Raw genomic sequence first — 14,271 nt, 5'->3', positions numbered from 1 at the left:
GTTCTCTCTAACCAAGGAAGAAAATGTACAATTCTTCATTTAATTTTGTATGGTGTAAAATACAATACCTTTTTCTTGGATGTTCTGAAAGGATTCAAGTATATCAGCATTGTATCTGTCTTGGTTTTGTACATTTCACAAAATGTATGTCCTGTTTTGGTAGCTAAAATGTTTTTCAAACTGGCAGCAGCAGCTGATCGAACTTCAATACTGAAAGTAGCAAAAGCCTTTTTTCACAATTAAATACTACCCACATACAAAAATATCCCCAAACCAACAATACATTCATATTGTGTTGAATATTCACTATACACTTACCATTGATCTATTAAATAATTATTTATGAGAGTTAAGATTACAAAGACCCACTGAAGTTCTCTGTCTTCAAACAGATCACATGTATTGGAACTAGATCCATTTTTACTGTGCTGCAATGCTATGGTAGAAAAATTTATAGGACCAATTTCTCCCAAACAACTTGCAACGGCCTCTGCAAATATAAACATTAACATTATTAAGGTGGGTTTTGCATATTACTTGAAACCAAAAAGAAATCAATAAGCAAGGAGGAAAACTTTTGGCAGAATCTGAGGGAAGAAGCTGCATAGTGCTTACAATGTACGCATGTATCATATATAAATAGAAGTGCATTTTCTTTTTATATATACTTTATTGGTTAGCTTCCTGTTCAATGAATTAAGAAACATAATAACAGAAAATCTGGGGATTTGGCAGAAGCTATATTCTCAGCAGGTATTGGATGAACTTCAACTAATTGAATATAGAACAAGAAAAAAAGAGAACTAGAAGATAATTTTCAGAATTTAGTATATATTTTTTTGACAACTGTTTCCTAGTTAGGAAGTTGAATACTGCCCTCTATATGCATTGGAATATATGTTCTACACAGATAGTTCTCATTTAGCAACTGTTCACAGTTACGACTATCATGAAAATGTAACTTTATGAACAATCCTCATATTTATAACCGTCGCAGGTCTGTAAAGCAAAGTTCATAAGCACAGCTGTGATTTCACTTAGTAACCACTAGGAAGCATGTTGCTGGTCCCAACTGCGGTTGGTAAATGTGGATCACTTGGAATCCTGATCCAGTACAGTCATTTAATATCCTTCTTTTTGGAAATATTACTCAGCATTCTACGGTAGGCAAACTTATATGGATGCAGTGCTTTTGACAGCTATAGAAATGGATATTTATGGCCAACATTATGTGATTGTACACAAACGTAACTACTCGCTTTCCTTTCAGTGCCATCTCTTACTTTTTCAGTAACTAAATTGAAGCAAGTTTTACATTACTTTCAAATTGAACTGTACAGACCAGTGACAGTTGATATCCACTGGAGAAAATGCAATAGGCAGGGAAATTACAGTACGCAGAATCGAAGATGTAAACCATACAACCCTCCAAGCTTTAAACCAGATATACTCCTCCAAGCTTTTGCAGCTTACTTTTTCTGCATATAAAACCATATTTCCCAATTTAGGGAGACAATTAATTCCCAAAGTTTAATACCTCCACAAATCAAGTAACTTTGAAAAAATACAATATTAATACAACTAAAAACAGTATTTACTCAAGCACGTATTGCTTTGCAATTACTTTTTTCACATGTTTCTTTAATTATGCAAGGCTATAAGAAACAATGAAATTACATGAAGCAAGCTATTAAAAATCTTCACCCATTTAAACAAGTGATGACTTACCCAAGATAGTATCAGTAGAATGTACAGCTGTTTTTGAAAGTTGTAACAGATATGCCATCAGCTTTACTATAATACAGTCCCTTGGATTTTCTAACATTTAAAAGAAATGTATATTAGAAGCATCTGTAATATCGTGGGTGTCAATTATATATTAGCACTTACAAAAGCTTTGTCTTCTCTGATACTGTTTTCCAAACAGCACAGAAGCAAATGAAAAAAGACAGCACATTTATTGGCAACCTTGTTATAAAATGTCCTCAGAGGATGTTGATCTCGGCATTTTCTTCAACAACCTTTAGAAAGCAGGTAACAATCCATTTCTTATTCCTTTTGAAAACATAGTCTTTACTAGACATGATTAATTTTATCTTAAAAAGGCACATATATTCCATTTTGCTTCAATAACGTTCTATAAAAAGCATTTGTCAGCATTCATGTATGATGAAAGATGGATGAAACATTTGGAGAAGCCCCCCCCCCCGCCTCCCCCAGTAATCTACATTCACTTTCATTGGCTAGAAGTACAAATTAGATCAGTTTCTATTAAAAGGCAAAGCAAATAATTTTCTCCCTTTCTCTAGTTCATATTAGCTTCAGAGCAAACCACTCAGAAGTTGATTCTTGATTTCATTAAGTTTCAGTTCCTGGAAAGTGCCTATAACATTGCACACTTTATCTATTTCAGGGGTCTTCAAACTTGGCCCTTTTATGACTTGTGGACTTCAAACCCCAGAATTCCTTAGCCAGGCATGCTGGCTGAGGAATTCTGGGAGTTGAAGTCCACAAGTCATAAAAGGGCCAAGTTTGAAAACCCCTGATCTACGTTAACGCTACCTTCTAATTTTGTAATGGATTGGCAGATGTTTTAGGTAGGTTTTACAGGTAGCCCTCATTATAGGTAAGTTATAGTCACAAGATTTTCTGTTTAACAATAGTACCTAGCAACGGAGTTGTCGGTCCCAATGGTGATCCCTAAGTGACAGCTACCTGTATATTTTTACATAAATAAAGTTTATAAAATTAAAAAAATAAGCAGACTGACTGACTGTCATATTTTCCCTAACAAATCAAAAGTTATGATTTGTTTCTGAGTTTTAACACCAGCTTATTTAAAGAACAAGCTGGAGTTTTATTATCCAGGTGTCCATAATATACAGACTGGCAAAAAAAACCAAACAAAGGAGACTCAATAGCCAGGGCTAGTATTCAGTCAAAGTTAAAAATGTTTATTTTTGAAGTTATTGTAATCTGAATATTACTACTAAGTATATAATAAAGTCCCAAACCATCCTTGATATTAGTCTATAACTTAATGAATATATTTCAAGAAAAAAAGGCAAGAGAAATGTGCTGAAATTATTCCCCCCCCCCCCCCGGTACTCTAATAGAAACAATATAACAGTAGTTCTAGTAATAGTAGCAATAAATTTATTTATCATACATCTGTAACTAATTTCAGTCCAAACAAGAGCAGTAATACTATTAACATTTTACAATCAATTGCAAAATATAAATAGTAAATGAAGAACCTCTAGGTCTAGACTAAAATATCCATAAAATGTAATAATATCAGCAGCTATGTATTGGAATAAAGCAAAATTAACAAAATTAACAGACTCACAAAGGCCCAAGAAAAAGAAGGTACTAGCTTAATAATAGTAGTCATTAAGTGACCAATTAAGTTGAAGATTACCAGTATCACATAAGCAGACTTGTTTTATAAGATTAAAGAATTAAAGATTAAAGAAACACATTCATAGACTAAACAAAGATAGATAGATAGATAGATAGATAGATAGATAGATAGATAGATAGATAGATAGATAGATAGATAGATAGATAGGTAGGTAGGTAGGTAGGTAGGTAGGTAGGTAGGTAGGTAGGAAGGAAGGAAGGAAGGAAGGAAGGAAGGAAGGAAGGAAGGAAGGAAGGAAGGAAGGAAGGATAGGCAGGCAAGCCGACAAGATACTGATAGATAGATCATTCTTTTCCACAAACTCATTAGGAAATACTGATATTATTTTCTAGTATTATGCTAATAATCAGTTAGGAATATGTAAAGCTTACATAAGAAACAGTATACATGTTTAACTTACTTCTTAGATCTTTGAAAACAAAAGAATGAAAGGACCAAAACATAAAGATATATCAGAATTAGAAAATCCATACCCTGATTTTTTTTCATAAATTCCATTATTTGTTCTTTATGATCTTCTAATTGTTTGTGCAGATCATTTAAACCTTCAAGTCTTGTTAAAAACAGTGAATCAGAGATATTTATTGATAAGAAATGGTTAATTTCCTGCAAACATAAATTTGACAATGAAGATATAATTCATAATTTAATCTTTTATAAAGAACTATTGCAAAGCATTACACATCCTTAAAATCTGAGGTACAAATCTAATTTTTAATATATAATGCAATTGTAATCCTTAGGGAGAAGGGCGGCATATAAATTTAATTAATAATAATAATAATAATAATAATCAATAATGTAAGAGCTTTGACATAAATAATCAAATAAAAATATTAGTTCAAATAGGATGAAGAGAATCCATTAGCAATATGAAACATTGCCTTGGATTCCATTTTCTAAAACCTGAAGATATTACCTCCAAAAGAGAAAATTTTCCAGTGCTGTATTTAATCTTTTGTTGAGTGGCCCGTAGTTCTTTAAAATGAGGATGATCAGGAAATGGATCTATTAATTTGATTGCTTGGTACAAATATTCATTGTTCTGATTATCTATCACTAGATACTTTAATAAGCCCAAGACCTAAAAATAAAATAGCAGAACAACAACAATTATACTAATTGTAGCAACCACCATGTTTTCATTTTTTAAACAGAATTAACACACAATTCAACCACATGATTGCTATATTAGCAGTCCATATTTTACTTCTACCAAAACTAACTTTATGGAAATAATAGATAAGTGCACAGGCAGATTTTTCTCTCTGTTTCTCTCATCACTCAGAAAGCTAAGCAAGAATGTTCTTGAATCTTTTAGGTTTCAATTCTGAATAGTTTTCTGGAATAAATATTATTAAAGAGTTATTTTATTCAGACTTATTTCTGAATAAAAAAACATCCTTTCTACGAACAATTCTGGGACTAAATATTTTTCTATTTTTACTTCATATTTCAGTTGATACAGCAAAGCAAAAAATTAGATTTTAAAAAGACAAAGCTTGTTCCTCATATTATTGTACAAAACAAAGAAAGAACATCCAAAGATTCCCAATGTCTGTTTGAAGACAAAAATTACAGCTGCAATTTCTCAACAATGCAATATGATTCAGTTTGGCAGCTCATTTCATTCAAGCAAACATGTGAATGCAGATAAATAAGAATTCCATGTACGAGAGGCAACGCTACCATAATTTTTGGTAATGATTAAGGCAAACATAAATTTGTAGCCCTCCAAAAATTATAAAAGGTAAAATTACCAAATATGATTCCAACATTCATAACTGCAACACAATTGAAACAATTTTTAATCAGTTCCTGAGCTATTTTTTCATAACTCATGATTCAGTTTTATACTTCTGATGACACACATGGATTTTACTTTCAAAGGAAAAAAGATGATCAAGCATGCTTCTGTATCATTCAAAAGGTGAAATACAAACCTAATGAAGCAGTTGCACTTTTTAGATGAAAAGTTAATAATACAATATTGCTTTCCAAAAATTAGATTAATGAAATGCCTAGTAAGTGGTTCCTTCAGAAACATACCTCTTCTTCAGTTTCAGGTTGTTCTCCAACTATTGGTATTAGTGTACCCACGACAACATGGAGGTGACTCGCTAGGGCATCCCGACAATACTGTACTGCTGTGTGACAAACACGCTTGAGAAGATCACAACAGAGCAAGAAGCTCCGGAGGGATACTCCTCTCAAAGGATTTGGCCTAAGAGGAACACAAGAAAAATAGCTAATAACACATAAGAATGAATTTGCTTCAGTTATAGAATAGACCATAATAAGGACAAAATATACAAATATTTTTACAAAAGGCAAAGATCTTAGATATATCTTTTCAAATAAAAATAATGGAGGCTAAATATTGAAGCAAAGATTTGAGATCATACAACATTCACTTTATATTTATTAAATTATATTTATTAAATTTTTATACCGCCCTTCTCCCGAAGGACTCAGGGCGGTGTACATGTATGTCTCAGCTATGAACAAATAGGCTTTAATCAGTTGCTAATTGGGTCAACAGCAACAACAACAAAAACCCCACACTAGGTTATTTAACAACTAGTGTTTACTTAAACCATAATTCCTGGTTCATGTCAAGAATTGGGGAAATTAATTTTGACAAGGAGATTAGCTAGTCTAAGCTCAAACATAATAAGGTGAAAACCTTGTTTAGTATGCTCTCCAAATCAAATGTCAATCATATTAAAAAGCTCTGCACTAGATGACTAACCAGGATAAAAACCATTTCAAATGAATAAAATAGAATTGAATAGAATCCACATAAAGACAGCATAACATAGAATGGCCATACCTGTTGCTGATGTGGTGAATCATAGAATAAATCACATCCCGCAATACAAAAGCCCAAGCGCCACCTAAGCCAGTCTTTATTTCTTTCAACAGCAGATTTACAAAAAAATGATATATCATAAGCATTCTATGTTTTTTATAATTGTTTCTTGTTCCAGATACCTGCTTCCATACAGCAAATAAAATTTTGTGGAATGACTCCTACACAAAAAGAAAATATTACCTGATCAATCTTTAAATACAATTTATTTCAAGTATTTAGTCTTAAATAAACATGACTTATTAGGTCACTGTTCATGACTATGCTTCAACCATCTCTTATCTTCCTAGAATTATTGAAATCACAAGAACTCTGACACATTTGAGCTATTGCTTATACCATTAAATAATTATCCCTATTAACTTAATTTGGACATCAAGCCAAAGCAAAGTAGTATTAATTCTGCTTGTCCAAACAAGCAACATACAAATAATGTACTAAAATTTCTTATCTTCTTTGATTTTAATTTGCTTAACAGTCAGTTTAATGATTATATACGAGACCATGAATGCAGGATATCTGGAAGGCAAGAAACAGTCATTGCTATTTTATTATTTTAATAGTGTGATGACTTTTTAGATTTAAAAGGTTATATAATAGCATAGCCTGATTTTGTAGAAATTAGTACATTTTTTCTTCCTATGTTGCACATTTATAGTAAGTTCCACGCTCAGAGGGATGTCCACTATTAACAAATACAATGTATATAGTTGCAGTAATTTAAAATGCCATAACTACTATACAGAAATAGTGTGACCGTAACACAAAACTGAGCATCAATTACTTACAGGGTTCTTTGAAAGGATTGCTATAATATTATTGAACTTAGTTTTACAACATCTATTAATGTAATCCAGGGTAGCTTGGATAATAAATGATGGAAAATAAGGAGGATTTGGAGCAGGATCCAGATCTCTGAAAGAATTGAAAAGATCACACATTTTAAAAAATGTTTGAAGAAGAGAATATAGTTCAAATGACAGTAAACAGAATTCAATGAGAACGAATTCTTCTATTTTCATAGGAGAAAACAGATTAATCTATATTAGAGTAACTTCAGCACACATTTTTAATTTACGAATAGGACTTACTTTACTATAGTTCATCTAATCAGGACCTGAAGTTCATTATTTTCAAATAATCAGTATCCATTTATAATAGAAGAGTCAGTTTGGCATAGTAGTTAAGGCATCAGGCTAGAAACCAGGAGATAATGTGCCTTAGGCACAAAGTCACCTACATGATTTTTGGCCTTTGGCCAATCATTCTCTCTCAGCCCTAAGATGGAGGCAATGAAAAACCACTTCTGAAAATCCATGCCACGAAAATTACATGGACTTGTCCAGGCAGTCTTTGAGAATGAACACAATTGAACAGAAGAAAAAAACATGACTGAAGGACTCAATCTCAGGCAGGTAAAGAGTTGCTTTAAAATGTGCTTGGCTAGCTAACAGTCCCAATAAAGACATTCCTGAATGTAGATTCCATCAGCTGAAGTATCACAGAAGACATAAACTTGAAATGCACTGAAGTATGATTGAAAAAAACATATTCTTGTATATTGTATATGTTAAAAAGTACAGTGATGTTTGTTGTCCAAAATGAAATTATGACTGTTACAGTAATATTTTACAAAACAGATCTCCAGTTTCTAAATGTGTCCCCTTCCCACATGATATCAGACATGAGAGGAAACAGTTTGCAGCAAAACCTCAAGCAACCATTCCTTTTTAAGTCCTTGCTTAACAACCTTAAATACGACTGAAATTAGTGAGGCCTTGGGGAGCATTCAGGAAGGCCTTGTGCAGCCAGGCATTCTTTGTCAGCAGCCAGGAGAAGAAGAAGAAAAAGGGATTTGGGGGGGACGGGTAAACAGGGAGGGAAGGGGCAGTGGAGTACACGGCTGCCAAAAGGGATAGATAGGTGGGTGGGAGAAATTGAAACACCCCGTGGTTGTAAATGCAGGCGACCTGCCAAATGTCCCTCAATCGCATGACCATAGGGCCACTGCAATGTACATAAGTGTATATTGGTGTAACTAGCATTTGTTCATCACTGTGATAACTTCAAACAGTTTCTGAACAAATGGTTGTTAAAAGAGGACTATCTCTTTTATTTTTGCTTTCAATCCTCATGACAATCAGTTTACAAATAAAGAAAACTTCTCTTTACATTACAATATACAACACATTAACAGAGAAAGGAAAACTGTACCCTGTAAACTTAATTAAGTCAGAATTCTCTTCTGGTTTGATATTGGCTGGCTCATGTAGGATCATCAACATCTCTACCACAATTTCTGGTAAGCTGCTATGAAATAAACTATCTATCAGCTGTAAAAACAAAATACAGGTTGAATAGGTTTAAATGATGAAAGACAATTAATGCGGAGACTACTGATTTTTCAATCTCCTGGTTTTATATTTAATAAAATATACAAATTATTTAGTTTCCTCTTTGTTTGCTACAACGCTTTCCCACAAATCAGAAAAAAAGATGTTCTTTGAAAAAACACTTTGCCTGATACACAAACTAATTAAAAAAACAACCCTGAAATCAAGTTGAAAAAGTGTTAAGTGTCAAAATTAAGGAATTACTCCACTCAAAATGTACTTTAAAAAGGAAAAATAGGAGGAAAGCCCAACCCACATTTGTTGTTTTTCTACATGTTATTCTTTGTTACTCAAGCACTGGGAAATATTAAAATGGAGCCTGCACTAAATAGCAAAGCAATATGTGAAAACAGAATCCCAGGACTTAATGAAGTACTAACTGTGACTAGTCAAATGAAAAACAAATGGAAAGATTTGCTGAAACAAAAGCTTAAGAAACCAGGCAGTACAGTTCTTGACATTTTCTGGGACAGTGATTACCAGGGTAGTGATGAGGTTTCTTCAAGATGTCTTTTGGAAACTGTTTATCTGTAGATAGGATGTTTTCTATAAATTTGCTTTAAAATACAAATAGATTGGACAGCTATACTTTTGGCTGCTTAGACTGGGGAGAAATCTTTAGGATGAAATCCAGTTTTATTTTAAACTGATACAGTACAGTATTAATTTTAGGAATGAAAAAAGGAAACTGAAGAATAAGCCTAGGCTTCCGATGACAATAATAGCAAAGGATCCACATGGTTTACTAATAAAAGTCAAGGAGTATGATAAAAAAATGAGACTAAAATTAAATATATCAAGAAAATAACTTTAAATATGAATGCTATGAATTTCAGTTATATTTCTGATGTGGAAATTATTCACTTCTACCCAAGAATTGAAATAATATTTAGAAATTGATGTTTTGAAATTTAGGATCATGTAGCATTCAAATTCTTCTCATTTAAGATGACAGGTTATAAAAATCAAATTTAATTTTTAAAGATACCTGCTTTCCTAAGTAATTTTCATCTTTCAACATGTCATAGACTCTAGAAGCTGTATTGCTCTTTTGTGTGAATTCAATATCTTCATGGTTTTGATAGGCAAAATACGGAAGAATGTTGACAAGGATTTTGGGGAAGCACTGTGCCAGAAGGTGGCGCTCTTCTGTATCAATGTGGCTGGCAATTGATTTTATCTCTTCAAACTGATCTCTAATTATTAGTTGTGGGATCAAGATTTTATAACAGGATCTGTAATTAAAAAATCGCCTTGAATTGTGATGAAATTACATTTGAAAAATAAAAGCTCTGTTATGCAATCCTCAAAGCATTACTCTAATCGTCAGTTCAAATTAGACAATGAAGATACATGTTATTTTCCATTCCTGGAAAAGGATGCTTCGTTGTTTTAAATCCATTAAATCACTTCCAAAATTAAATAGTACATTCTCCTTGTGCTAAAGCAGAATTTAAGCTTATTTCAGAATACAGCACATCAGTTAATAAATGCTGCAGCAATCAATCTACAACGAGAAACTATGATTTAGAAGCATACCTGTAAAACTCTTCCAAAGTAGAGCAGTTTAGCAAAACATATGGAAAATGGGACAGGCTGTAATCACAGTTCAGCCACTCAAATACAAGATAATCTAAATGAGTGTTCATTAAATCTTCTGTATTTTTATAGCCAAAAGAACCAGAAATATTTTCTAAAACCTGTGTTTGAAAAACAAATAAGATTGTCAATAGTCAAAAATAATTCCATTAATAGCACAGCTTTATAGTGTCAGTAAGGTAAGGGTCAGATGCTTAACATTTGTTACTAATGCCTCTCGTATTTATGTTCCCATTCAGTTCAGTGAACAGACAAGTAACATTAGGGGTAAGAATTCAATAATTCTGTCCTCGGGGCTATCTACTTATCTATGTATCCTCCATCCATCTATCCATCCATCCATATGCGCATTTACTGCATATTTATAAAGATGCAAGAAAGTACCCCCTTGCCCCCAGTGATAATGATACATTGCAGTGTTACTGTAAAGACAGAAGCATAATCTGCCCACCTTCAAGCCACTCTTTAATCAGATTCAGATAGTATGAAATTTTTTATTTTTGTGAAGCCCTTGAAATGCTGCATTGCCTTCTTCCCCACAGTAGCAACTGCCAACATGCATAAATTCTGGGAAAAGCTCTGTTAATCTGGTAAGGTCATGCCATTCTTCTGATTATGTAGCCATTGTAAGCGACTATATGTTTATATTCCCTACTGGAATCATGAACAAAAAGAGTGGAGGGAGCTGGGGGGTTTGTTTGTTTTAGCTTTGCAACCCCAAGCCAATTAAGGCCATGTAATCGCTGACTATCCTGGGGAGGAGAAATAAATATATGCTTATATCCCTCCTTAAAAAAAAAACAAGATTCCTACTTTCACTTATTTGGAATCTGTAGAATAATATTCACTGCAGGTAGTTGAACTTAACTTCTTTAATTCAGTAATTACCTTCCTTACAAGCTGAGGATCTAATCCATTCTTTTTAATACACTGGAAAATAGCAAACAACGCTTGTTTCTCACAGACAGGACTGCTGTACAAAATCATAGTTATTAACATGAGTAGGACTGTTTTTCTATTATGTTCTTCATCAGGATAGCTTTTTTGGTTCCCTGTATCACATGCCTTCAACTGACAAAGCACAAAGTTAAAGAAATGTTTTTTAGTTACACTCACAGATTTAATTATGCTTTTATTAAAACAACATTCCAACACAGGTATAACAAATGATCAAAGAGATTCTACCAAGATGGATCAAATTTTGATAAACATAAAATAATCAGTCTAAAATATTCAAAATATTTTTTTAAATGTTTGTTTTGTAAAGTCTGACATGGCACAAAATGTTCTTTTATTCGCATGCACCTCCTTCTCTCGTATTTAGTTCTCTGTTCTTTAAAACTGAATTATCTGCTAATGCCATAAAGGTGTCTTTTCCCAAGAGGCTTTCTAGGGAAGAAAAAAAAAAGAACAGCAAGCCAGGGGGGTCTCATGGGAAGCTTAGGATGGTACAAATAGTGAAAAATAGCATTGAGGATGAGTAGGACAACAACAGATTGGAAACAGCATGGGAGACGAATGGGGCTAGTGGGAAAGTGTTTGAGGGGAATGAAAACATGTACATTTGTGGGTAAAGACGTGTGGGTGGAAAAGGTGGGATAGGAGTTGGGGGGATAGAAGGGAGAAAAAAGGTAGTAAGCTGGCAGGAAAAACACAGGAAGAAGTAGGAACAAAAGGTCAGTAAGAAGTAAGAGAAGGGGAGGATTGGGCAGGGAACATTGGCACAAAACCACAGAACAAGCAGAGAAAACCAACGAAGAAATACCAGATGGAAAAACGAGATGGAAGAGCCATGGATACAGTTCTCGCAAACTCTTTTCAAATAGATCCTCTTGGATCAATAAGTGAGGGAAATGCTCACACTTGAAATCTTCATGCATGCTTAGTAATAATTATTACCAAATTTTTTGCTCCTTCTTGAACTTTCATGTACAAATTCTCAAAGGCTTGTTGTTGGAACGTCAAAGGAAGACCTTTCACTAAACCAGTAGTATCCCTCAGTTTCACATCTTGGAAAAAACTTATGATCAAGCAGAGAGAAAGGAAATTTAGAATTAATGTGTACATTCTTTTCTAAAATAAAATAAATTTGTGTTGTTTCTATTTTGTTCTCATGGTTTTTTTCCCTCTGAAATAATGTTTTAACAAAATAAAATTTATCAGCTTAAATTTAATCATGTTGATTTTAATTAAACTAGAGACAAACTGTAACTCTAAGACTCTGTACATGTGTACCTGATTGCTGACTTAGCTGCAATTGTACAAACTTGAAAGTTGTTATCTGCAAGGAATTGAGGAAAAGCATCTCTCACGGGTAACTTTTCACTTTTAACTGTAAGCATAGCCCATTCTGAATAAAGGTCGGCCTAGGGGGAAAAATGGAAAAAAGGAACTGTATTTTTACAGATTTAGAAACCTAAATAAGTAGCACTTTAATAGCAATAATAGTAGTTCTTAAATACTTCTGGATTTTTACTTACGTGAAGGAAGGCTGTCATACAATTCACTAAAGCAATTCTTACAAGAACTGAACATTTCCCTTCATTTGCTAAATGCCTGAAATAGAAAACATTTAATAAAATACAACCTATTCTTTTTTTAAAAAAGTCAAAAGATACAAATTTGTTTTTAGGATTTTTGAAATATACTGTTTTTTTAACATTTCAAAGGATTTTTAAATTTCAGAAAAGTTAAACTAAACTGTACTAATCATCGGCTTGGCTAGGGACTACTTGTTCAACTGCCATTTGTTAAATTTTATTAAAAGGTATCTATTTCCACCACTGTATTACAGCATGAATTGCATTAAATAAATTACCTTTGTGTCTTTAAACCGAGCCTTCAGGAAGATCTTCCATTCAATCTTTCCCTAATAGCAAGTAATCTGGAGCTGAAGTTACACTTAACTTACCAAAATGCTCCAACAACAGCTAAGATTTGACACCGGGCTTCTCTTAGATCTTCGGAAATTCTATTGAAGGTTCCCAAAATAGTAACCATTGGAAGAAGATTCTGTAATACTGCTGCACAAACATCTTGATCCCGACGATAAAAGGAACATATCTCCCTACAAGAAATAACTAAACATTTGAATCTCAAAATAAATATAGCAAATTAGTTTTATTAAAGCAAGATTATTTTCTTACGGTAGAGGCTTGAGTAAAGAGGCAACATATTCTTCTGGCAAGGGGTTTTGTCCTCTGGGAAGTTCCTTCAACAAGACTAAATACTAGTAGAAACCACAATTAAAGACATAATATCAATGTTTATGTACAACTGTATGAATGCACAAAATTATACTGCATTTATATTTAGTATGTGAGCAAATGTATATTGAAGATATAATTTTTTATAACAGAACAAGAGAGTTGGAAGGGATCTTGGAGGTCTTCTAGTCCAAACCCCTGCTCAAGCAGGAAACCCTATACCATTTCAGACAAATAGATGTCCAATCTTTTCTTAAAATATACTTTTATTTATATATACTTTTAAGTATATTATTATTATAAAATGTATGATTCACACAAAAATATGGTTGATAGTATACCAAAAAGAATCCTTCAGTTGTCAACATATGTTTTCTCAAAACAGACCTATGCTCAAATATGGCAGTATACAGCTATAACCCTGTACAATGATCCGTATTCCAATAACGTCTTGATAACTACAATGCACTGTACACTCCTACCTCTGGAAATTACATCTAGAATGGAACAGAGCTGCTTGATTTTCAAAATAAACAGGTCCTCAATCTGCTGCTCTTATCACTCATGAACTACTAGGCCTAATCTGAACTGCTGAAATTAGTCTATAAAATCCTAAACAGCTAAGAACCCAGACATCTACAAGGTAGTCCCAGCTGATTTTATTGTGATGGTTTAAGACTATGTTATTGTTTGTGAGTTTTTTGTCACTCTTAATTTCTCTGAAACAAAGGCTGGTATAGAAATAAAATAAGTTAAAAAGTTACACTCCAACAGCAT

The 14,271-nt window shown here is 33.1% G+C and overlaps 1 protein-coding gene across 1 annotated transcript in view; it reads right to left on the bottom strand.

Moving 5' to 3' along the window:
- The window catches only part of ATM (ATM serine/threonine kinase), a 65,125-nt gene that overhangs the window by 28,675 nt on the left and 22,179 nt on the right, over positions 1-14,271 (bottom strand). The window contains exons 19-35 of the mRNA XM_081327252.1: positions 13,435-13,517; positions 13,200-13,355; positions 12,769-12,844; positions 12,524-12,654; positions 12,188-12,308; positions 11,177-11,359; positions 10,229-10,389; positions 9,678-9,924; positions 8,511-8,629; positions 7,085-7,211; positions 6,258-6,457; positions 5,474-5,648; positions 4,344-4,508; positions 3,898-4,030; positions 1,729-1,818; positions 319-490; positions 69-210 (exon numbers count right to left, since the gene is read on the bottom strand). Of these exons, the coding sequence (XP_081183378.1) occupies positions 69-210; positions 319-490; positions 1,729-1,818; positions 3,898-4,030; positions 4,344-4,508; positions 5,474-5,648; positions 6,258-6,457; positions 7,085-7,211; positions 8,511-8,629; positions 9,678-9,924; positions 10,229-10,389; positions 11,177-11,359; positions 12,188-12,308; positions 12,524-12,654; positions 12,769-12,844; positions 13,200-13,355; positions 13,435-13,517 (2,481 nt within the window). The remainder of the gene's footprint in view (positions 1-68; positions 211-318; positions 491-1,728; positions 1,819-3,897; positions 4,031-4,343; positions 4,509-5,473; positions 5,649-6,257; positions 6,458-7,084; positions 7,212-8,510; positions 8,630-9,677; positions 9,925-10,228; positions 10,390-11,176; positions 11,360-12,187; positions 12,309-12,523; positions 12,655-12,768; positions 12,845-13,199; positions 13,356-13,434; positions 13,518-14,271) is intronic.

Source organism: Vipera berus (genome assembly GCF_964194415.1).
Source record: "Vipera berus genome assembly, chromosome: 4".
NCBI lineage: Eukaryota > Metazoa > Chordata > Lepidosauria > Squamata > Viperidae > Vipera > Vipera berus.
This window is presented reverse-complemented; position numbering and strand designations above follow the sequence as displayed.